The following is a 25,960-nucleotide window of genomic DNA, read 5'->3' as shown; positions in this document are numbered from 1 at the left end:
ATGCAGCCAAAATTAAAAATAGGAACTCTCCTATACTGTTGGTAGGAATGTAAACTGGTACAGCCACTATGACGAACAGTTCGTTAAAAAACTAAATATAAAGCTACCATATATGATCCTGCAATACTACTCCTGGGCATATATCCAGAGAAAACCATAATTCAAAAAGATACATGCACCCCAAAGTTCATTGCAGCACTATTTACAATAGCCAAGACATGGAAACAACCTAAATGTCCATCGACAGATGAATGGATAAAGATGTGGTGTGTGTGTGTGTGTGTGTGTGTGTGTATATACACACACACACACATATGTATACACACACACACAATGGAATATTACTCAGCCATAAAAAAGAATGAAATAATGCCATTTACAGCAACATGGATGGACCTAGAGATTACCATACGAAATCAAAGAAAGACAAGTATCATATAATATCACTCATATGTGGAATCTAAAAAAATGATACAAATGAACTTATTTACAAAACAGAGACTCACAGACCGAAAACAAACTTATGGTTGCCAAAGGGGAAAGGGCGGTGGGGGGAGGGATAAATTAGCAGGTTGGGGTGAACATATACACACTACTATATATAAAATAGATAACCTGTATAGCACAGGGAACTATACTCAATATTTTGCAATAACCTGTAAGTGAAAAGAATCTGAAAAAGAATATATATATATGTTTTATACACACACACACATATATATAAAACAGTCACTGTGCTATACACCTGAAACTTAAGACGATATTGTAAATCAACTATACTTCAATACAAAAAGAAAAGAAAAAATTGTCTTGGATTTTTACTTTAATACTATAGGTGAACCCATTCTCCCCAGCAGTGCCGAGCCCTTGGTTATCTTTGTCCTCTCTGACCTCTTTTCTTCTCCTCCAACACTTCCAGGTATGTAACTGCCTTAAGGCCATTTCGCATGCTGTACCCTATACCTAATATATTCTTCCCCCACGTATCTACAAGGCTCCCTCCCTCCTCACCTTAAAATTTTACTGAAGTTCCACCTTCTTAGGGAAGCCTTCAAAGACTGGCCTATTTAAAACTTCTATCCCCCTTACTCCCCTTTTCTCCTTCCCTGCTTTCTCTCCAGTAATACATATGTAACACATTTATGTGTAATACATTTTATGTTTTTTTTTTTAAATTTTTGGCTGTGCCGCAGGGCTTGCGGAATCTTAGTTTCCTGACCAAGGATCGAAACCGCGCCCTCAGCATTCAAAGTGCGGAGTCCTAACCACTGGACTGCCAGGGAATTCCCTACATATTGTCTTCAATTATGTTCACTATCTCTTTATATGGCTATTAATTCTCCTCCACATTGTAGCCAACGTTTTTACTTTTGTTGATGATATACAGCTTAAATCTTTAAAGTACTCCTGTGGTCAGCAAATTAATGTTCTCTTTAGGGCAATGATTTCGTCTTTAAATAATCTGGTTTTAAGAACAAAAACCCTCTAGGGAGCAACAAGAGACGGCTTCATTCTCTGGATAGCCCTTACTGGCAAAAAAAAAATTTAAACACATTTTGAAGAGTTAGCTTTTTAATAAAGGTGTCTGAGGTACTTCAGTTCCATAGATCCCACTGATCTATTATATAGATCATAATTATCTAATTTTATTCTCACTGCTTTGAGGGAGAAAAAAAAGGAGGTTCATGCTCCTATACCTTTTTATAAAGGTCACGTGAAAAATCATCCACCTCTTCAGCCTAACAGCCTCCCCTTTCATTACATTACAGTCATTTAAGTGTGCTTCCTATTAGAATGTGGGCTTCTTGAAGAAATGAACCATATTATTTATCTTTCCTTCAGCATAGTGTTTGATTCAGAATACTCTCAATATTTCCAAGTTGATGACCAAAAAAGGGAGGAAAGAAAACGGTTTTGCAAGACTGAAAAAGAGACACAGATTATACATTCATGTGTAAGCAAAAATGTTAGGAAAAAGGAAATCCAAATTAATCCAGTTATATTTTCCCACTGTACCACAATAAAGAAACAGTCCCATTTTCAAAGAAATTAACTTTTATTTGAAAGGAGACTACCCTTCCCCTCACTATTTCTAAGGACTCTATACAACAGCTTACTTAAACCATTTCCCCAATACCAAAATTTCTAACAGCAAAGCATACAACTGCTCTAAATAATAAATAATAAGGCTTGTCCTTCACTGATTAAACTTCAAAAATTTCAACACAAAAATCAAACTTTACGTTTTTAAGTTTTAACAAATGTATTTTAAATACAACATGTTTTGTAGGAGTCCACAAGCTTTTCACCTCTAAAAAACGACAATTTTTAGGGTTCAAAAATTCCGTTCTTCAAAAGAAATGACCAAGTGTTTTCTTCTATAGCTTCAAACTTTCTACACTCAATTATTTGATTGCTCCATGCCATCCCAGACAAACCTGACATGACTGAACTACTTTATGTTACTAACTTCCCCAAAAGAAAGTTAGAAAAGGAGTTTGTAGTAAATGCAGCTCTCTAATACCATGTCTAATACAATATCTAACACAAAAGAAGCTTTAAAAAGATCATTTCTTTCCTCATTCAATTAGGCAGGAGTTAATTTTCTGTAAAAGCAAAAAACAAACAAAAAACCATTTACAAAAGTATAACACTGGGGGTTCCTTTTTAACTCAAGATGTTTAACTACTCAAAATGACAACAATTACATCTTTAAGAATATAATAAAAGGGGTGAAAACAACAATACAATTGACAAAGTGTAGATGCTAAATAAACCAAAGATGTTTTTAAGGGCTCTTTTTAAGGAGTAGGAAGGATTAGAAGCTTGGGGAAATCCAGAATTAAACAAAAAAAGAGAAAGGGAAAAAAAAGAGAAAAAGATGTCCTCAACTGCAACCACTCTGTTTATCAATAGCGTCCTGGAAAAGAGTAAAAAAAAAAAATTTTTTTAGTCAAATGAGAATTATAGTTTGACTTGCCTAATATTTTCCCAACTATTAACAGTCACTATATACCTTAATTTTCTAAAATAAACCATTAATTAGAAATGAGGTTCTTAATGCAACAAAAGCAAAAGTGTACGTACTTGGGCTGTAGGAACGAGATCTTGATCGTGATCTGTATCGACTATAGTAAGGAGAAGGCGATCTTCTTCTGTAGGAAATAAAAGATTATTTAGCATATTACATAATAACTACACCGAGGCAGATCAAACCAAAAATTCCGTCATTCAAAATAATAATGGACCTAAGATGAAAGTTATTAAGTTTTCCATGTGCCAACAATACTAGAACAGTATTGGCCAATACAGATAATTAACCTCTTTTCTTGGTCTTGAGAAAAATCATTTTTCCTACTTTCAAGAAAGCATCACATAAAATCTATTTAATTTTTTTTTTTTTGGCCACGCTGTGCAGCATGTGGGATCTTATCTTAGTTCCCTGACCAGGGATCAAACCTGTGTCCCCTGTGCTGAAAGCGTGGAGCCAAAACCTCTGGACTGCCAGGGAAGCCCCATATTTTAAATATTTTTATTAATACACATTAAACATAAATTAAAAGTGCCAAACACTACTACTATCATCTAACTTAGAACAGAAATCATAAGTTAAAACATTACCTGTACCGGTAATCATAGTCTTCATATCTGTCGTACCCACGATCATATCCTCTATCATAGTAAGAATCTCGACGTCTGCCACCTCCTCCACCTCCACCACCACCTCCACCGCCTCCACCACCACTACTACAGAAAAATGTGAAAATTCTACATCAATGTGAATGATTACCTTCTATCATCATTTAATATAAATGTATGCTTAAATAAAATGGAAGAAGGGAGATAGACAAGAGAGAAGACATAACCCTTTCATGCCAATTACTTCCACGTCTCTTTGCTGACTCCCATGGTATTCTACTTTTGCTTCATATTTATAACATAAATAACCAGGAATAATTTCATGAAACTCTCCAAACTATAAAATGCTCTTCTATTAATGCACTATCCAAATCAGCAAGACCTTTTCCATAAGGTGAAAAAAGCATCGTGCTTTTTTCCATAAGGTGAAAAAGTACCAAAATGCTAAGATGTATGTCCTATGACTAGTTCAAAAGCAGTTAATAAATATCAAGAATTTAAAAGTAACCAACCCTGAACACCAAAGAGAACTGAGGTCCAGCGCTAAAAAAATTTCAAGGTCTCGTGTTCAAACCTCTGGCAGTGAATTTAAATTCTAAGCCCTCTTTTTCCTGCTGTTTTCCCAACTCCTGATCATAGGGACATTATTTTCAGTTACTACTATTTTCAGTAGGCTCTCCTTGTCAAATCCTATATTTTCTCAAGAGGCTTCACATTAAATGAAAGCCTATATTTCTTCTTTCACTCTTAAGAAATACTGCCTTTGGTTATATTAAAAAACTTTTATAAAAGTCCCTATTTATGTTGTACACAATGCAAAACTGGCTTTTTAAAAAACAAACATTAATATCAGTAAAACCATTCCGTATACACAGAGGCTTCCAAGGTCACACAAACGTTAAGAGAATATTTAAAAGCATACAACAATTTTCTAGTATTTAATATTTTTTCTGTTTCTGTAGTACAAGAAAATAGCCAGGAATGCACTTCAATAGTTTTAATTTCTCCCCCTGCTCAAGTATACATATAAAAAATTAAAGAAATGAAACGATTCAAAGAATACATATAGTCATATTAAATAACTTTCAATTCAAATTACAGAGAAAAGAAGTTTATCTTTTGATTAATCAAAATTTTGCACACATTTCTGGTGGATTTCTGGCTCCTAAAATTCAGCTTAGGAAACGTGAAATCTTACTGAGTTGGTCTGCCCATGTATATGCCTGGTGTAGGTGTGTGCGCTCTCTTGGTGATAGAATAATCTACACGAATTCTTCTACCATCCAGCTCCATTCCATTTGCCCTTTCCATAGCCTATAAAGGAGAACAGACACAGAAAGTCATGCATAATTCACCAAGGAGAAACTATCAAAACTGCAAAAAATTTAACACATTTTTCATTTGAAATTTCAAAAATTAAAATTCTCTAAACACTTCTTTCTCAAGTAAGAAGGGCTAGGATTTGATGTATTAATCCCTGCTATATGCATGTCGATAGTACTGAGTTTTCAACGTACACATGGACACTGAAGCAGGCCTCTCCTGAAAGACTAGGGGCAGCTGCAGCCATAAAGAAGGAACCACACAACCCAGGGAAGCCTGCAGAATTCTGAGGCTTCAGTAACTAGCTTCAGTCTGAGCAACTCAAAGCAGAAACTGCAACTCAGTGGACAAGTCATTCCTTAAAAACTTGTCGAGCCATTCCTTAAGTAACACACTGCCACCTAGTGAACTCCAAATATAAAGGAACTTCTTAATCTGCCAGCAAGTGCTGTCTTTATGTCTGTGCTCACATTCCACAACACTCTGCCCTTTGGTACTAATACCAATAAATGCAAAAATGAATCTAACCACTTTAACACATTTTAAGACGTTCTCAGAAACTAAGTAAAGTTGCCATTTTCATTTTATCTTATCCAGAAATAAACCTAAGAGGAGGAGGTGTGTGAAAAGACAAACAAGTTTCATATTAAAAAAATGTTTAATTATGATATTGTTTGCACTTTGCAAACTTTCACTTCAGGTCAGATATCCTGGTATTTCTAAATTTACACCTTTATCCCTTAATTGAAAACAGGAATAAACCAATCACAAACATGTAACAGTAAAAAAACCATTACTGTGTCTATCAGAATGTCTATAACATAAATGCCTTCAACTCAGAGCATTATTTTGTTAGAATTATCAAGGGTTTTTCAGCCACACCACTATTGATACATTTGAGGCCTGCTAATTCCGTGTTGCGGGTGGCTATCCTGTGCACTGTAGGATGTTTAGTATCATCCCTGGCCTCTACCACCAAGTATCAATAGCATCTATTATTTTTGAAAGATACTCTTTTATTACGACTGCTTATACCACAATCAAACATTGTTGATGCAAAGAGCAATAATGACCTATAGCCAATTACTGTCACGTGTAAAATGGTACAAAAAAGAAATGCCAGTACCTTCTATTTCTTTAGCAAATAACCTTCAAAAATTCCTTAAAATGGCATTTTCTAATTCAGTCACCATGAACTTTTAATATAGAGAAGGCAAGCCTACTGCTTCCTCTATAATCCATTATCTAGTACATTAGAATAGCACTATTTCAAATCCCTGACATTGATTAGGATCATTCTGTTAGGCAAATTAAGAATGGCACTAAACAAAAATGAAAAAGTACCAATTCTTTCCATGTATTATTTTTCATTTATAGAACAGAATGGTACATGAATTTTAAGAGAATAAACAAAGCTCTGTATAGACAGGGAGCTAATTAGACACTTACAAAAATTAAACAGATTAAACCTAAACACAATTTTTTTTTTCTTTTTCTTTTTTTGGTTGCATTGGGTCTTTGTTGCAGCGTGCAAGCTTCTCACTGAGATGGCTTCTCTTGTTGCGGACCACGAGCTGTAGGCACGCGGGCTTCAGTAGTTGTCACATGCGGGCTCAGCAGTTGTGGTTCACGGGCTCTAGAATGCAGGCTCAGTAGTTGTGGCACATGGGCTTAGTTGCTCTGCGGCATGGGGGATCTTCCCGGACCAGGGCTCGAACCCGTGTTCCCTGCATTGGCAGGTGGATTCTTAACCACTGCGCAACCAGGGAAGCCCTAAACACAATTCTTTTAAAAGGTCAATGTAATCATTTGCTTGGAGCATGAATAAGGGTTTCAAAAGAGAACACTTATATATACTTCATCTTTTCCATTAACTCAAACACATAACCACACTTTACAAAGCCAGATTTCAATAAAGATGTGCCTATACCAGAGAGTATTAGCTGGAAAGTGAAACTGGCCATTCCAATTCTAATACTGAGAGGTGGAGTTTAAATCATGTCAGACAATGAAAGAGGACATAATGTTTATGGAACTGGGAGTTTATCAATCAGCTTTTAACAGTAACTCAATACTAAATAATGCACATCAGAAAATTTTCAAAATGACAAATAATTACAAAAACAAAATTACCTCCTTTGAGTCATCTATTCTCTCGAAATAAACAAAAGCAAATCCTCGTGATCGTCCAGTTCGCTGGTCATAAACCACATTGACACCACTCAATGGTCCATATCGAGAAAATACTTCGCGAAGATCTCTCTCTGTTGTGTACAAACTGAGGCCAAACACTCCTAGACAAGTGTTGGGATCTGGATTTGCCTGTTGAATAAAGATGTTATTTAACTTTAAGCTCCAAATTAAAATAAAAACACACAGAAATACTTTGCTTAGAACACTTCACCCAATACACAAAGACTATATTGTTTCAAGTCACTTGGAAACAAGAATTTAAAAGAAAAAAAAACAGGTGAGCTATATTTTACAGTTCATAGCACACTCAAGCCTTCTTTAGAATATACTTCAGGTTGCATCCTGAATAAAAATGTCCCTAACTTTCTAGCCCAGCAATTTTCAGAACGTATCCTAAGAATTCATCCTTAGTTTAATGCCATATTTTTAGTTTATTCAAATGTTTTATATTCCTTATAGATTTGTACTCAATGTTGACTTCATCTGCAATTGCTGATTAGATTCTCCTCCTCAATTTTCATTCTTTAGCAAGGATAATCTTTCAAGGTTCCCACAATCCAGATTTGAAAAATTAACGTGCATATTTCAAAACACCATTAAATAATAGCAGACTCCACCATGGTTAAATACAAACAAACCTCAATGTCACATATCCAAGACTCAATTTCCTTATCAATAATAAGGTAACTTGACTCAAAAAGAGATTAAAAGTATTACTTCATTGAGGAACTTTGCACATTGCTCAATATAAGTGTTAGCTATTACTATTACTACAGAGCTTTTGCTATTTCCTTGCTACCCCCTTCTCATGGTAAAACTTTTAATCTCAGTATTTTCAACTCAGCTTTTCATTTCAATTCTTGGAACATATTGCTTCTTCCCAAATTTCTTTCTTTTTTAAAAATAAATTTATTTATTTTATTAATTTATTTTTGGCTGTGTTGGGTCTTCGTTGCTGCGCACGGGCTTTCTCTAGTTGCAGTGAGCAGGGGCTGCTCTTCATTGCGGTGCACAGGCTTCTCACTGCGGTGGCTTCTCCTGTTGTGGAGCACGGGCTCTAAGCACATGGGCTCTAGGCGCGCGGGCTTCAGTAGCTGTGGCACAAGGGCTTAGCTGCTCCGCGGCACGTGGGATCTTCCTGGACCAGGGCTCGAACCCGTGTCCCCTGCATTGGCAGGCAGATTCTTAACCACTGCGCCACCAGGGAAGCCCCCAAATTTCATTTAACAACTCAAAAGTCAAAAAAAGAAAACACACTTGAATGCATATAAACAATATTCATATAGCCAAGGATGTTTCTGGAGTACCATAAAAGATGTTATACTATGACTAAATACACAGGAAATACAAAATAAGCTTTCATTAACTTTCTTTTTTTTAATTTATTTATTTGGCTGGGTCAGGTCTTAGTTGCAGCACTCGGAATCTTTGTTGTGGTGTGCAGGCTCCAGAGCACAGGCTTAGTTGCCCTGCAGCATATGGGATCTTAGTTCCCCGACCAGGGATCGAACCTGTATCCCCTGCATTGGAAGGTGGATTCTTAACCACTGGACCACCAGGGAAGTCCCTCATTAACTTCTAAAAAACACATACCCTGCTGCCTGTATGTCTTCTCCGGTTAGACATTGGAGAATGACTTCGGCTCCTTCGACGCCGGTATTCTGGTGTATAGGACCTACTTCGAGATCGTCTCCTATGAGAGTGAGAATGGGATCTGGATCGAGTGTAACGTCTATGAGAATGCCTCCTTGACCTCGACCTTTGAGAGAAATAAATTTAGGTAAAAATACTGGAACAAAATGGCTAACGTTGTTAAAATCAAAAGCAAATGGACACCAAATGAAGGTTCCCTGAGCAGACAAAACCAGGTCATTAATTTAGCGTAATCACCAAATACTGTGAAGACACTGCCTGCTCACCACGTAAGCTGCTTTGTAACAACATACCACTCAGCCTCATTCCATGTTTGGTTGGAGTGCTCCCAGTTTGCAAAGTGTCTTTTTGGTATGTGTACGGTAAATTTTTACTAATTATGTTCATGATTCATTGGTTTTACTTTCGCTTTCTGAACTTTTGACAATGCCAAGGACCTATACGTATATACATCCCTGCTTATTCTCAGCTCGTTTCCCCTTTCAGAGGAAAAAGTATTCTTCCTCTTGTACTCTTAATCACTACATCTCCTCCTTGTTCCCAGTCTATCCCTTCTAAATTCACTCTTCCCACCTTACCTTACAAACATGTTAAGGCTCCACCTTCTTTAGAAAGAAAAAAATCAACTAGCACTAGCAAGAAAATTCTTTAATATTCTACAACATGGATAAACCTTGAGGACATTATGCGAAGTGAAATAAGCCAGTTATAAGAAGACAAATACTGTGTGATTCCACTTAGATGAGGTACTTAAGAGTAGTCAAAATCACAGAGACAGAAAGTAAGATGGTGGTTGTCAGCGGCTGGGAGGAGAATGAGAGTCATTATTTAATGGGTAGAGTTTCAGTTTTACAAGACAAAAAGAATTATGGAGATGGATGGTTGTGATGGTTGCACAACAATATGAATGCATTTAATACCAGTGAACCATACACGTAAAAATGGTTAAGATTATAAATTTTGTGTATTTCACCACACACAAAAGACAAAACAAACCACCAACTACCATTACCATCACAATAAAATCGCTTGATTATTATCACATTTTCAAAATAGTCCTATATTCCCTCCACTGTTAAGTATCATTTCCTTTCCAGTCTTTCCTTAGCCTGCTGCAATCTAGCATCTGCTAAATTAACCCATCACAACCTAAGTTCCCACTAAACTAATAGTCTTCATGTCTAATGGTCTTCAATTCTTCAAGCTTTCTACAGCATCTCACCAATCTCTCTACTGCTGATTCCCTAGTTCCTCTCCTATCTGATTATTTCCAATTGCTCACAATCCTTTTTCTCTGCCTATTATTGCAAAGAAAATGCCATTTCTTATTACTATTCATATGATCTATCCTCAAACACCCAGACCAGTAGTCATGACAGTCATACAAAAAAACTTCTATGAGGCATTCAATAAATGATATAAATGCTAAGGGCCAGAAAGTTTAAACAATAAAGCTAGGAGACTTAATAAGATTTTACTAGGCAGACAGGGGAAAAGTGTTCTAGGAATACCAAGAACAAAGGTTCCTTGGCAAGAAGACATGGAAATGAGATTAGAGAATTGCAAAAGAGTATAATCTGCTAGGAATTAGGATACTTATAAAGGAAGGAATGAAAATGAAGATGATGAAAGGACTGGGACAAATCTTGTGTATGAAGCTTAGAGTACAGCTTTATTGAAAGGAGGCAAACAATCTTGAGTGGGAATGAAAATAATACGAACGGCGTACTATCTACAAGAAATTAATCACTGGCCGGGGTGGGGGAGAAACAAGAAAAAAACCTGTGTTTTATACAAATACCAAACAGGATATTTCCTATTTTCCTTAGCACCAATTTATAGCTTCAAATTAAAAAATAAAAAACATTAATAAGACAAGTTGTCACATAAAATATCAATAGTTACATTTATTTATTTATTTATGGCGGTGTTGGGTCTTTGTTTCTGTGTGAGGGCTTTCTCTAGTTGTGGCAAGCGGGGGCCACTCTTCATCGCGGTACGCGGGCCTCTCACTATCGCCGTCTCTCGTTGCGGAGCACAGGCTCCAGACGCGCAGGCTCAGTAGTTGTGGCTCATGGGCCTAGTTGCTCCGCGGCATGTGGGATCTTCCCAGACCAGGGCTCGAACCCGTGTACCCTGCATTGGCAGGCAGATTCTCAACCACTGCGCCACCAGGGAAGCCCAACAGTTACATTTAAATGCAGTTGGTCCTTCGTGTGGAGGGCTGACTGTACCATGCTATTTTATATAAGGGACTCGACCATCTAAGGATTTGGTTATCAGCAGGAGAACCAATCCTCCCCCAACAGATACTGAGGGAGGACTATAGTAACAAAAAGTGACGTTAATTTAAAAGCTTTCAGGACTGCTTACCTTTTCTCTAAGTCAGATAGTGATAAATATTACGAAAAAAATTAGGAATAAGGGAATAAAGAGTGTGCATGGTATTTAATGTTCTCTATTGATACAAGAGCAAAGAACTGCATCAAGTGATATGAGAATATCTTGATGGAAGAGAATTCTAGGCTAAGGGCAGCAAGTGCAAAAAGTACTAAAATGAAAACGTGCTCACTTCTGTTTCTACACCTGAATTCTATCGAGCACTATTCTGCACGTGGATTCAATTAAATATGTAGAGTGGTTAACAAATCAAGCACTAGGCTGGATCCTGGATCCAACAGAGAAAAAGACATAGCTGTGGATCGCACGAAAAGTACAGCCTTTTAATTGATTCTTCTGTCTCATGCCCCCTTGCAATCACACTCTATTCAAAGACATAAATTACCTCTTTAATGAAGAAATTACAATGACTTATCAAACCAACTGTCCAGGTTGTTTTTATTTATTTACTTTAAATTTTATTTATTTGTTTATTTATTTGGCTGTGTTGGGTCTTCATTGCTGTACGTGGGCTTTCTCTAGTTGTGGCGAGCGGGGGCTACTCTTCGTTGCAGTGTGCGGGCTTCTCATTGCAGTAGCTTCTCTTGTTGCAGAGCACAGGCTCTAGGGGCACGGGCTTCAGTAGTTGTGGCTCGTGAGCTCTAGAGTGCAGGCTCAGTAGTTGTGGCGCACGGGCTTAGCTGCTCCACAGCATGTGGGATATTCCCGGACCAGGGCTCGAACCCGTGTCCCCTGCATTGGCAGGCAGATTCTTAACCACTGCGCCACCAGGGAAGTCCCAGGTTGTTTCTCACTGTTTTTTCCGCACACCAGTACACCTGGGACATCTGATACAGTGAGCCCTGCAGTGGCTCACTAGAGTTTTTGTTTTAATCAGTGTAAGTGGTAGGGGCTGGGGCTCTGAATCACTCCAGGACCACTTCCTGCCAATTGTATCTGACCAGAGTTCCACGCTGGACCTAATTAGTTAGAATCTTCAGGTAAAGGATGTAGCTGGAAGGTAAAACTTGAAAAATCTTCTCAAATCATTTTGATAACCAGTACAACATACATACACCAACCACCTCTGCACTAAACTGCATGCCAAGTCTCCAATGGAGAAAATTACCTTTTTGTTGTGCAAATATTATTAAAATAAAATCAAACATTAACCTTCAAATGCCAAGCACATTTAAATCAAACAACACATATTTAATTTGTATTAAAAGCTAGCATCAGATAGATTAATGGACTAAGGGAAGATTCTACCTTATCTAAGCCTTTGTATCTATTACGTATCATTCATTTCTAAACCACAGCTTAAAAAAAAAGACAACTTCATGATTTTGAGTCTTCAGTGAAATTTCCACAAAAAATGCAACAAATATGAGGGATTTGGTAAAAACCACTTTGCCCTGAAAAATCCAAGAAAAGCATTTTAAACATACTTACATATTATTTTAAACACACTTACCTGGATTTTGATCTTGATCGAGAATGGGATTCAGAGTGTTTGGAAACTCTTGATGGACTACGAGATCCTGACCTGCTCTCCGATTTTACACGAGCAGGAGTTCCCGTTGGAGATTTTGACTGAGAGCGAGACTCCTAACAAAGAAGACAGTATTACAAATGGCACTGGTCACATAGATGCCTAACACCTAACATTTAAAGTACCGTAATTATTTATATTGATTGCTCCTGAAAAACAAATGGTTAGGCAACACCCTCCAGAAAAAATTTCAGCTCATTAATAACCCATTGTTAATACTGCTAACTGTCCTCAATAATTCCCTACTTGAACCAGATCACCAATTCTCTATTAACTAAGTAATCATGCAAATTCATCTACAACTTGATCATACAGACACTGGAACATAAACCATACATTTACTTAACCTAGGACCCATTCATTCTTCCAGATTCTTTTAATTCTACTTCACTCTTGCTTTCTACTTCTCTTCATTCTTCATTGAGTTTTTCATTTTTCATACTTCGTGTATTCTTCCCCAATTCAAACAATTCAAAATAGCCTTAAAAAAAAATATTCAAGTGCTTCTATCTGACCAATCTTCTGTTCAATTTTTTCCCCCATTCAATTTTAATTTTCTGATCTTTAATAATTTTCATTAGCCTTCTTTTATCTTGATTTATCTTCCACATTCTTGGAAAAAACTCTTCAATTTCTTCACGAACATTAACCTTAATGGAAAAAGAACATTTAGTATATTTAAGCACGTGGGGATTATAAAACTCTGCTGGAGTTCAGAATGTTATCTACCAAATGGAAAAGCCAGCAGGTAAAGTGCAAATAACTAGTTTATTAAAAAAACAATTTTATAATCTTTAAAGTTGTTCAAAAGTCTAGTTTCTAACAATTAAAGAGAATTTACTGAATTTCTCTAAATGTTTTTACCATACTCTTCACCCTCCTCCCCTTTCATGTTTCATCCTAGCTCCTAAAACGTGAACAATTTTAATATAAATACTTAATTCAAGCATAACTCTAACAAACTGTAACCCCCCCACCTATGCCTTAAGTTTTCACTAATTTATAACCTGAAGATTCCCAGTGATCTTAAAATAAGCTTTCACTAAGCCATGCTAAGATATCAAGATATAGTTAAAGCAAAGCATCATAGGCTGAAATATTTGTACACACCTATCTAAACTCACACATTATAGGACACATGTTGAGGTTCAAAGAAGTAAAAAAAATTAGTAAAATCACTACCATCTCCTGATTCTGTTTGACCACTATCTTTGCTCCCTCTGACTAAACCAGAAAGATACAATCTGAAATAAAACAAGCATACTGAAAAAACCAAGGGGAAAAGAAAGCATGAAATTTAAAAAATTTCCCCTTTGGCTTGTAAATTCCTAGTAGTAGATGTATTTTTGCAACTGAGCCATTTAAAAAATTATATTTTATCCAATGAAGTACATAATAAAATTAGTATCATGGTCTTTATTGTTTATCCTACCTCTTTTGTTCATACTTTTTGTATATTTTATGCAGCTATGCATACTTATACTCCCTTCAGTAACTATATCCTTTATCAGAAAATTGACTGGCTTCTGAAAAAGTTGGATATAAAAAAACTGATTAAAAGCTTGTTTTTTTAAAAATTTGATAGACATATGAAGCACTTATGACCGAAGTAGGATGGACAGTTTGGTTTCTCTGTCCACTTAAGCCTTGATTATTAGCACCAATTATCATTTAGGCTATTAAGACTATCATGCAACTTCCTTAAAGTTTTCCTTCAGGTTTAATGTCAAAAGACTTATTCACCAAGGACAGTACTAATGCTGCCTATTTATTTTTTTCAGATGAAAACAAAATCAAAATATATAGCTACCTTTCTGTTCAACATCAGCTTTTCCCATCTATTTACCTACAATAAGTCTTTCACCACATCTCAGATACTTTCTAAATTTCTGGACAGATGCCTGGAGCAGGCACAGCAACTTAGGCTTTTTCATTCACTGAAACTGTAAAAGCAGCATATTCAGGACTAAAAACAAAAACAAAACAAAAGTATGGCTAATTCACTTGTAACTGAAGTCTCACAGGCCAGTTCATTACCTATAATTCATTAGGTAAAAATATATTCCCCTCTCCCTTTTGGCTTTCCCTCATATAAAACAGATCCCCTGGTATAAATCTACAAACATCATCACAGCCTTTGTTATATATACAGAAAGCTGTGTGTTCTGTGACACTCTAAAACCTTTAATTTTTAGGATAGAAATCAAATTTTTATATATTAGGTTTAAGCCTTCCATCATAAAAACAATAGTTGAAAATTATTCAGTAGTGCTGAAAATAACCACTTTTTAGGTATTAATGTTAACAAGGTAACTCCGTAACAACTTAAAATTTAAATTTTAAATCCCATTTCTGGTATAGCAACCCACTGGAAAATATGGGATTTTCCTTTTAGTTTGTTAACAAAAGCATTAAGATATGACAGAATATCTTTTCAAAAGACACCAGTAAATTTAAAAGAAGGCTTGCTTTTTATTATCCAAGGTGTCACAAATACCTAACCTCTTTTGTTGCCTACCCTTCAAACTACATATTTTTTTTTCCTGGAATCATTCAAGATAAGAAAGAGTAACTTCCCTTTAACTTATAAAGATATCAATAATTTTAACTTTCAAAAGCAATTTAGTGACTTATCTATCTAAAAAGTAAATCAGTAACTGTCAGTAAACTTAAAGAATAAACTGCAAAGTATAAAAAACTTATAATCTTCATAATTATTTTTACTATAATACCAAACAAAAGGCCTGTCATTGTAAAGAACTGGTAGTTTAGTCTTCAAACACACATAGTCATATTCACCGTTTTAAAATAACATTCCTCAAAGGCTGATAACCAAATAAATGCCACTTTCACCAAACTGTGCGTTGGAAATCAGGCAACCATAAGCCCTTTATGGACAAATGCTAGATTATCCTTTTCTACCTTTGACTTGTCTTCATTATGAAATGGTAATTTCAACTTTTTCCAAAGAAATTCATACAACTATTCAGAATTTGTAAACAGAATTGAAATTGCGAAGAGAAAAATAAATATTGAGAAGGGGTGTTATCTGTCTTGTTTCACTAGAGACTACTTAACCTGCTCTTAAAGCTGTCCAGTCAAAAAGTTCTGCAAATTCTTCAGTAACCTGCATCTAGACCCACCAACCATTAAAAATATAGTGTCGGGACTTCCCTGGTGGCGCAGTGGTTGGGAATCCACCTGCCAATGCAGGGGACACGGGTTCGTGCCCTGGTCCGGGAAGATCCCACACGCCTCGGAGCATCTAGGCCCGTGCTCCACACTACTGAGCCTGCGCTCTGGAGCCTGCGAGCCACAACTACTGAGCCCGTGTGCCTGGAGCCCGTGCTCTGCAGCGGGAGAAGCCACCGCAATAGGTCCGCTCACTGCAATGAAGAGTGGCCCCTGCTCGCTGCAGCTGGAGAGGGCCTGCGTGCAGCAACGAATACCCAACGCAGCCAAAAATAAATAAATAAATAAATTTATTAAAAAAAAATATATAGTGCCTACTTGAAATGGGCAAATTAATGACTCAACCAAATCATATCACGAATTTTAACAGAAATATATCTTAAGGAGGCTTCCAGTCTACCTTACCTACTATAAACCAGGAGCTAGGCAGAAAGTTCTCACAGTACTACCTGCTTAAATAGTGTCCGTTTGTTTTTTGAACTATTTTTTATCAACAAGATGCCTCTGCTGGTAGCTGAAGGACACAGCCAAAAATAAAAAGAAGGCGCTAACTACAATTCCTAAGAAAGTGCTATAGCGTATCCAATACAAGCAAAGAACTATCTTTCTATGTATAAAAATAGTATAACCATGTACTATTTTTTAAACCAGGAGAAAGGTTATTAAATATGTTCATGTTGTCAAACATGAACGATTCCTACAGCAAAAAATAACTGCAGGGTCTTTTAATACAGCTAGTATATTATAGATTGGAAAAAAATTCTGACCATATGTATGCTCAATACTTAAAGCCCATTAAAATACACCAATATAAATGCTATGCTGTAACCCATTCTAATATTGGGGCAAGGCAAATGCCAAGTAACAGTGCCAAGTTTACAGAAATTCAAGTCTATATGAATATAGTATAAGCTTTTAAAACAAATTCTCAAAATTATATTTCCCTACTACTTTGTAAAATTGGAGATTTCCATAGAAACATACTAGTGCATTTAGGTAAACTGTATGTGGGGGTGGGGAGGATTTTAAATTACCCAAATAACTTATATTTATTGTACTAAGAACTTCATTCTTTAGGATTTGAGGGAAACCTTCTGTGTTTACTCAATTCTTTCATTTCAGTCTACAGAAATAGCAGTTCTGCCTCCTTCCTTTCGAGTATGATAGACTGCTTCTTTTACAGATTCATCCTTAGGCTTGTAAAAGAAATACTTCCACTCTCTTTTTAATCCATAACTGGTATTAGAGCAATTTCTTAAAAAGAAAATACTGATTGCTCATAACATTAGCTATTTTTAAATGCTAATTTCCCCTTTTTTAAAGTCATACCAGTATGCTGCATTCTAAGTAAGATTAAAGTGGTCTTTGTATCTACAAAGGCTCACACATTCCAACTTGTATGTCTTTATATTCTCTAAAGTTTGGAATAATTTTGGCAATGTGTTAGACAAATTATTAAGGAATTGGCAGTTAATCAAATTTAAACTCATGTCACACTGTGAAATTACCTGTAAAATCTACAAATCTTCTATACAAATTTTATTTATTTATTTATTTAGTTTGGCTGTGCCACAGGGCTTTGCGGGATCTTAATTTCCTGACCAGGGATCAAACCCTCGCCCTCAGCAGTAAAAGCTCGGAGTCCTAACCACTGGACTGTCAGAGAATTCCCTTCTGTACAAATTTTAAATGTGGTTCATAAACCGGCCGGCTTATATGCCATGATCAACTGTAATGTCCAAAAAGCTAGTGTATAAGTGGCAACTTCAAAGGTACAGAAACAAGTGTAAGAAGACTAAAGTGGTTTAACTATACTAAAACAAACTACTAAGAACCTGTTACAGAATTCCCTACTTAAAAAAAAAAAAAAAAGAATTCCCTACTTATGTTCTCATCTTCTAATGTCATGGAGTATTTACAAATCGAATAAGTAAGACTACAGGGTCTAGTTTCAAGGAAAAAAATCATAACTTTTCTTCTACCTCAGATTGGTCAGGCCTAGTCACTCACACTTTGGTGAAAATCATGAGACAATAAGGATTATACAGAACTACATACAGCAGTAACTTAAAGGAGGGAGGGGAAACCACACTTCCTTCAGTTATTCCCTTCTCAACTTTTCTTTTTTTAGTGTTTACTGATTCTTTCCCCCATCTGATCGCTACCATTTTCTCAGCTCCACTTCAGTCCTACTAAATTGGTTATGACATGTGAACAAATAATCAGTATTAATTCACTCAGCTTGTGGATATATACCTTTTATAAAGGTCCCAGGGTTAGTTACTTGATGCCTGAGCATCCACTGATGCTATCAAAGAGGTTTCTGTACTGTTCACAAGTTCTAAAAAACTATTATGCTGATTACTCACGGCTATTTCACACCTGTTATATTACACACTATACCATGTGTAAGTAACCCCAGTTCATTTACAAAATTAAGTTCATAAACAAAGTTTTATCTGTATTTTTTTTAACGACTCTCATTCTTAAATATTTAAATCTCTTGATATTCTTTCAGATCCCAAGACTCTTTATACTCATTTTAGGAATGGTACAAATCATAAAAAGTATCTACGACAAATCTGTAAAATTAGTTAGGCACCATGGGTATGATTAGTTGCACTGCTCTTTTTAAAAATCCCAACTTCTGCTTATATTGAGCAAATTAGCACCCTTCAGTGAAAGAATCTCAAATACAAAAACTTGAGTGTTAAAACGTCTCAAGTTTTACAAATTCTCTGCTTAAATGGATGGGGGAATAAAAAAGCATTAAAACTGGATAAACCATAGTACTTTAGGGAAAAAAATTAAACCCGAGACACATAAGACTATCCCCCAAGTTTAATACCACTCCTACTAAAAGGAAGCCATACCCTTTTGCAACAGATTGATGAGATATATAAAATTAAATTGCTGAAGAAGCTGAACTAAGTTTTTTTTTTTTTAAGCTAAAGTGCTAACATTCTTAATCTGTAACAGGGATTCAATCTTAATTGTATTCTAAAAAAAAAAAAAAAAAGAAAAAGAAAAGACAGGGTTGTTTTGTTTTTTTTAAAAAGGAGCCAGTCACCAAGCTGGGTTTTTAATGGCATAGCCATCACCCTCATTATTATTACAAATCAGGGTTCAAAGAAGCAAAAAAACCCCCAAAAAACAAAAAACAAAACTTCCCCCATTTCTGCTATTCTTCAACAAAATATCTTAACACACACAAATTTAAATTCCAAACTGATACAGATGAATTTGTGTTTTGCTCTTCACTTTTATCATCCAGGTAATCATCTCATATATTAAGAAGGGGAACACTAAGGAGTCTCTTTAAAATATTCCAGCTACTCAAGAAGCCAGAATAAGCTCTGAAAAAAGGACGCCAGAATAAGTACTATCCTTCCTCTTCAACTATTCTGAACTATTTTACAAAGCATAGACAATTGTGGAATTATAAGATAGCGAATCCTTAACCTCTATTAAGAGCACTGGGTCACTGTCAAAGAAAAAAATTGGACAACGTTTTTCTAAGTTTCGTTCAAAAAAAAAAAAATTAGGGGTAAAGGGGAATAAGTAAAATAACAAGAAAGTCTTAATTTCCATTCCCCTTAATTTCTATCAAGGACACTAAAATTTTTTGAGATTGAATTTTAGTTGAAGTTGTATTCTTTTTCTGAAGATGACATTCGAAGTCATAGATCAAGTGCCAACCTCACTCCCAGCTCCAAAAGACATTTCCGCTTAAACTTCTGTTAACTTGATATACATGTCCCAAGCAAACTGCTTTAATGGACCTACTTATTGCTATTTTAATGAAACCACTATTCTCCTGGATCCCTTAAAAATGTCTCGCTCATTCTTTACATCTCACTGCTGTCCAGTTTAGATCAGATTTTTCATAAGCTCCTTCCTTAAATATTTCAAGTGTGCCCTGCTGCTCTTCCTATATTAGTCTCTGTTCTTTGCTAAAATTCCTTTCATTTCGCCACTCCCAGAATTAAAAATCCATAGATGGCTCCTTACTGCATATTGGATTAAGTCCAAATTCCTAAATCTAAAATTCAAAATCCTCCATTATCTGACTACACAGTCAAATCTATCACGTCTCATTAGTCCAGCAACCTCTTCCTTGTCTCATCCTTATAATCAATATTCGTTATTTCCCTTATCATAATGTCCAGCATAAGTTTTACATACTAGATAAAGCTTTCCCTTTCCTCTAAGCTCACGAAACTGCTCAGCTTTATTTTCTGAATTCCTTATTAATTCTATCACACAGCACTTGATTATATACTTACTTTTACCCAGATTTGAGCTGTCAGTCATCTCAAATCAGACTCGAAGCTCTCTTTCCCTCAAGAACATCTGGCCTTTACTAAAAAGATAGCGGATGCTCAACAGTTTCACCCCAGGCAGAAGGGAAATTGGTTGCTTAACTGTTAGGGTTACTTATAACAAAATTCAGCCAATTACATTTTCTTTCCTAAAGCTCTCTTACTCCAGTCCTTTGAAAATGCAAGAAATATTAATATATAATGGAAAATTAAGCTCCTGTCATTGTTTTTAGCAAACTCCATTAATGGCTCGGAGACACTGAAGTGCACTGTACTCCTTTAAAAAAAGTAATCAAAATATACACCGCATAGTTTAAGTATACAATGAGCAATGGACTGGGACTTGTACAGATTTCTGGCTGCATGGTCTTCTGGGCCTCAGTTTTTAATTTCTTAAAATGCTAAGAGTTCTCCAGCCCTTGCAAGATTATGAGCAGTATATGAGAAAATATGTCAAAGATGGCGGGGAGGGGAGGAGATCCTAAAATGCTATAGAAGTAGGAACTATTAGTACGAGTCCTGTTTCTTTAATATGTTCCGCAGTCTCTAGGAACTTACCCTCTAATTTTAAATATCTTTTCAATAAGATGGGGTTAAAATGTGTTGTTTATTCTGTACATAAAGCAAATGAAATCTGAATACTGACCTATCAATGTTTTCTCTACTTTGTTTTTGTCAAAAAGTTTGAAGTATAATAACTACTTAAAACACCTCAGAAACATCATTTGAAAATCCTTTTTCTGAGGCTCTCTAAAAGGTTACTACATTTAGATACAAAGATAACACAGGGCTTCCCCGGTGGCACAGTGGTTAAGAATCTGCCTGCCAATGCAGGGGACACGGGTTCAAGCGCTGGTCCGGGAAGATCCCACATGCCGCGAAGCAACTAAGCCCGTGCGCCACAACTACTGAGCCCACGTGCCACAACTACTGAAGCCCACGTGCCTAGAGCCCGTGCTCCGCAACAAGAGAAGCCACCGCAATGAGAAGCCCGCGCACCGCAAGGAAGAGTAGCCCCCGCTCTCAGCAACTAGAGAATGCCCGCGCACGGCAACAAAGACGCAACGCAGCCAAAAATAAATAAATTAAAAAAAAAAAAAGATAACACAACAACTGTATTCTATAAAACCTTTTTAAATTGGTTTGTGGTTAGCTGATAAAAGATCACTATAGTTTAAAAACCAAAAGCACTGGTGAATATGAAACTGCTTTAAGAGAACAACAACAACAGAACATGCACCCTCAGAAAAGTCTCTGGCATTTTAATTCTTCACCCAATTATGAATAAAAACAAATACCTCAACCTACCAAAAAAAAAAAAAAAGTAACAGGTGAATGTATTTATTACACAATTGGAGTTCATTAATACTAAAACACATCTGGGTATCACATGTGAAAAAATATTTTCTATGACCACAAACACTCTAAAAGAAGAGGAAAAGGTAAAAACCTTTTTCTACTAAAATAAATTGTTAATGCCTACATGCAGTTTAGCTTAAAACTGGGTAGGAATCTTACATTTCTTTCTTTCTCAGATGGGTAAGGTAACAATTATCTAGAACTAGACAAATTCAACCTGATGACTACATAAAAAATAAGAACCTAAAGGAAAACAAGGTCCAAAACAGTAGTCCTCTTCACTTCACCACAAACCAAAATAAACATTAACTGCCCAAAATTGCACTGACGGTAACTGAAGATTGACAGCAAAATTTCTTCCCATAACTACCTAACATTTTCAAAACAAGAAGCAGCTTATGACTAACTACCACCTAAATAACATTACATGATTTTAAAAACTTTTGTTGGGACAATCAATACTCCATCCTAAAAAATGAGCAGGTTCAACTATTCATTAATATCTACGCTCCAGATTTTATTAGAGAAATCCAATCTTAAAGGCATTAAAGATAGCTTTGTCTCTAACCTCAAAAAGAAAAGCCTAAATTGACCTTCTGATTTAACTGTCTGGTTCCAGATGCTTATCTTATGAACTTCTAAAAAAAAGAAAAAACTCATTCCATCCAGCATACACCTAAAGTGTTTTTTATGAGTCTCCCCTAGTGACCAGAATGCCAACACAAGAGCCGGAAAATGCTGCCTGGGGACTGTTTTCTTTTCAGGGTTCTACACTAGCTCACATCAATTTTCACCACGAGGGTAACTTCGGAAATATAACCCAATCACTGCTAAACGTTCTAGTATCTTTAAGCTGAGGATAACGTATCTTTGTGATGTTTATATTCATCACATCCAAAATAATGAAAAACTTCGAGCCCTCTTTGCTGGAGGATGGGTTGAGAAGAGAAATGGAAGACAGAAGGCCTGTAATTTTCAGGTAACGTTTTGAGTTAAGAAAATAGCATTAACTACTGTAAAAATACTGAGCCATGAAATTTGTTCAGTTATGTAAGATTAAGACAGAAGATTCCCTTTTTTGATTTGTTTTTTTTTTTTTTACCGTAAAAACCTGTAAAGGAGTGGTCAGTGTTGAGGTGAAAGATCATAGGAAGAAAAGCATTAGAAGGTGAGATATAAAGAAGAGAAAGAAAAAAAAAAGCCCAACATCAAGGAATTAGAAAAATAAGCCGTTACAGCATTTCCACATTCATTTTGAAGTGAAAGGAAAGCAGAAGGGACATTAAAGGAAAAGGGCTCCTCGCGTAGTTTTCCCCTCACAGCTCTCGTCTTAAGAACGCTTAAGGGTCGGTGCGGTCGTTGACTAACCACTTCATTAGGCTCGTCCCACCTTCAACCTCAAGGCTTTCGCCTTTATAGACGCAACGCCGCCGGTTCCAACAGAGACGCGGCCGCTCACTGCAATAGAGAGCCAAGGAGACACAGGCCCCAGCTAGTCCCACGCCAGCTTCTCCCCGCCCGGACAGCAGCCCCGCGCACTTTCGACCCCGAGACCCTCTACGATGCTCGGGGTCGCCAGAAACGCCACCGCAGGAAGCACCTACCACTATCCAGCCGGGGGGAACTCCCTGCCGTCTCCTCCCGCCCCACCGGGACCCACACCTCGGGACAGAGATAAGGAAGCCTCGGGGTGGGGAGAAGGCAGGGCGCACCGCTGGGGGAAATCGGACCCAGGGGTCCAGCTATCAGTCTCCAAAGAAAGGGGGAAGGGGAGGTTATCCGTGGTGTTTGGGGCAAGAGTGTAACCCAGAAGCCATCTTGGGATGTGAAGAAGCGACCTCGATGGCTCCACAGGCTGCTCCCCGCGGGCCCCCGCAGAACTCCCCGCAACCCCGCCCGACCGCGCACGTCCCAGAGAAACCCCGAGCATCGGGCCGCCGCCGAAGACGGCTCCCGCGGCTTTGTACTCACTCTGCCCTCGAAGTTGTTCTCCTCTACATCACTCATGTCGGCCAGGCACTCCCCAGAACTAAATAAGAGACAGGTCTCGGCTTGAGGGCCGATGGCCTAATCAACCAGCTGACTGGACCGTGGGGAGGAGGAAAGAGTCGGCAACAACAGCCGCTCCACTCCACTCCCACTCGGTCGCAGGCTCCGGCAAAATGGCGGCGGTGCCGCCAGAAACCTTCTGGCCTCCCGAGTGCGCGACGTAAGGAGGAGGAGCGTCTCTGTGACGTCAAGTGGACCCGCCCCCAGCGAGGTTTTGTGGTGGCCCCGGCCTAGCAACGCGGGCCGTCCGGGCTCTGACCCTCCGCGTCTTCGAACCGAATGCCCGCCAGACCTCCGAACTTAAGACTCCTTCCAACGCGTCAGTCCTTTCGAAGATTTTCAGTCACCAGATAAGCTTTTATTGACTTTGGTCCCTTTATATATTTTCCAAGTGGATTCTGATGGAACAGAAAAAACTGGAATCGCCTACATAATTAGGAGGCTTTTAATTTTGAATGTTTTCCTTACTCTTACTTTTCTCCGCCCTATGTAATACTACTGAAGTAATATATGCACAGATGGGGTTATAATGAAAAGTCGCAGTTCCTTGCTTCACTCCTCCCTGAGACAACTGTGTCAATTTTATTTTTAATAATGCTTAGTTCCCTACTAATCTTAGGGAACTAAGCATTATTTGACTTAGTTCCCTAATCTTTTTTTTAAAAAATTAATTAATTTATTTATTTATTTTTGGCTGCATTGGGTCTTTGTTGCTGCACGCGGGCTTTCTCTAGTTGCAGCGAGCGGGGGGCTAGTCTTTGTTGCGGTGCACGAGCTTCTCATTGCAGTGGCTTCTCTTGTTGTGGAGCATGGGCTCTAGGTGTGCAGGCTTCAGTGGTTGTGGCACGTGGGCTGGGCTCAGTAGTTGTGGCGCACGGGCTCAGTTGCTCCGCGGCATGTGGGATCTTCCCCCACCAGGGCTCAAACCTGTGTGCCCTGCATTGGCAGGCGGATTCTTAACCATTACGCCACCAGGGAAGACCCCTTAATTCTCTAATCTTTGACTTAGATATTTCCTTATATCTTCATAGCCAAGACCTCCCAAATCTATCTACTTAGTTCCCAATCATGGTGGTAATTTCTGAGGTGAATATGAGCTTTATTTGTATTTTGCAATTTTAAACTTAGTTTCCTCATAAAATTTTTTTTCCATAATACTTTGTGATGGAAAGGTTGATGTGAACCTTCAACCACAGTTTTATGTTAGGAAAGGTAATTGAAAAACATTTTTATGAAGATCGCTACCCCAGGGCAAGATTTCAAGATTTGACTGTGTCTGCTATTGATAGAGCTAAACATATATAACACGTACTTTTTAAAAAAATTTTTTATTGAAATATAGTTGGTTTACAATGTTGTGTTAGTTTCAGGTGTACAGCGAAATGATTCAAAAATATATATTCTTTTTGTACATTCTCTATTATAGGTTATTAAAAGATATTAAGTATGGTTCCCTGTAGGTCCTTGTTGGTTATCTATTTTATATATAGTAGTGTGTATATTTTAATCCCAAACTCCTAATTTATCCCTCCTCCCCTTTCCCCTTTGGTAACTACAAGTTGCAAAACTATATGACTGTGAGTCTATTTCTGTTTTGTAAATAAGTTCATTTGTATCATTTTTTTAGATTCCACATATAAGTGATATAATATGATATTTGTCTTTTCTCCGTCTGGCTTACTTCACTTTGTATGATAACCTCTAGGTCCATCCACATTGCTGCAAATGGCATTATTCTGTTCTTTTTTATGGCTGAGTAATATTCCATTGTATATATATACCACATCTTTATCCATTCATCTGTTGATGGACAGTTAGATTGCTTCCATATCTTGGCTACTGTAAATAGTGCTGCAGTGAACATTGGGGTGCATGTATGTTTTCGAATTACGGTTTTCTCCAGGTATATGCCCAAGAGTGGGATTGCAGGATCATATGTGGTAGTTCTGTTTTTAGTTTTTTAAGGAACCTCCATACTGTTCTCCATAGTGGCTGTACCAATTTACATTTCCACCAACAGTGTAGGAGGGTTCCTTTTTTTCCACACCCTCTCCAGCATTTATTATTTATAGATTTTTTTTTGATGTTGGCCATTCTGACCAGTGTGAGGTTATCATTGTAGTTTTGATTTGCATTTCTGCAATAATTAGCGATGTTGAGTATCTTTTCATGTTCCTTTTGGCCATCTGTATGTCTTCTTTGGAGAAATGTCTCTTTATTTTATGTTTAAATTTTAAAATTTTTTTAAAGAACATATACACACTATACATAGAATTTTGCCTTCAGAACTGCTTTCATT

General features: G+C 37.2%; 1 protein-coding gene across 2 annotated transcripts; it reads right to left on the bottom strand.

Annotated features, from left to right (window-relative positions):
* Positions 1-2,037: 2,037 nt before the first annotated feature.
* On the bottom strand, positions 2,038-23,802 carry TRA2A (transformer 2 alpha homolog). 2 transcript variants are annotated; one of them, XM_082472518.1, is made up of 8 exons: positions 23,584-23,802; positions 12,662-12,795; positions 8,749-8,914; positions 7,096-7,284; positions 4,838-4,953; positions 3,622-3,768; positions 3,088-3,155; positions 2,038-2,920 (listed from the first exon to the last, which is right to left on the bottom strand). In XM_082472518.1, exons 1-8 carry the CDS (start codon positions 23,617-23,619, stop codon positions 2,910-2,912), a joined length of 867 nt encoding a protein of 288 aa, XP_082328644.1. In that variant the 5' UTR covers positions 23,620-23,802; the 3' UTR covers positions 2,038-2,909. The 2 variants fall into 2 exon arrangements, with proteins under 2 accessions (XP_082328644.1, XP_082328645.1); XM_082472519.1 differs by having other exon boundaries at positions 3,622-3,747; positions 23,584-23,801.
* Between the last annotated feature and the right edge of the window lie 2,158 nt (positions 23,803-25,960).

The sequence above is a fragment of the Balaenoptera physalus genome, assembly GCF_965194825.1.
Source record: "Balaenoptera physalus genome assembly, chromosome: 8".
Classification (NCBI taxonomy): Eukaryota; Metazoa; Chordata; class Mammalia; order Artiodactyla; family Balaenopteridae; genus Balaenoptera; species Balaenoptera physalus.
Note: the sequence above shows the minus strand (reverse complement) of the source record. Positions and strands in the feature narration are given on the sequence as shown.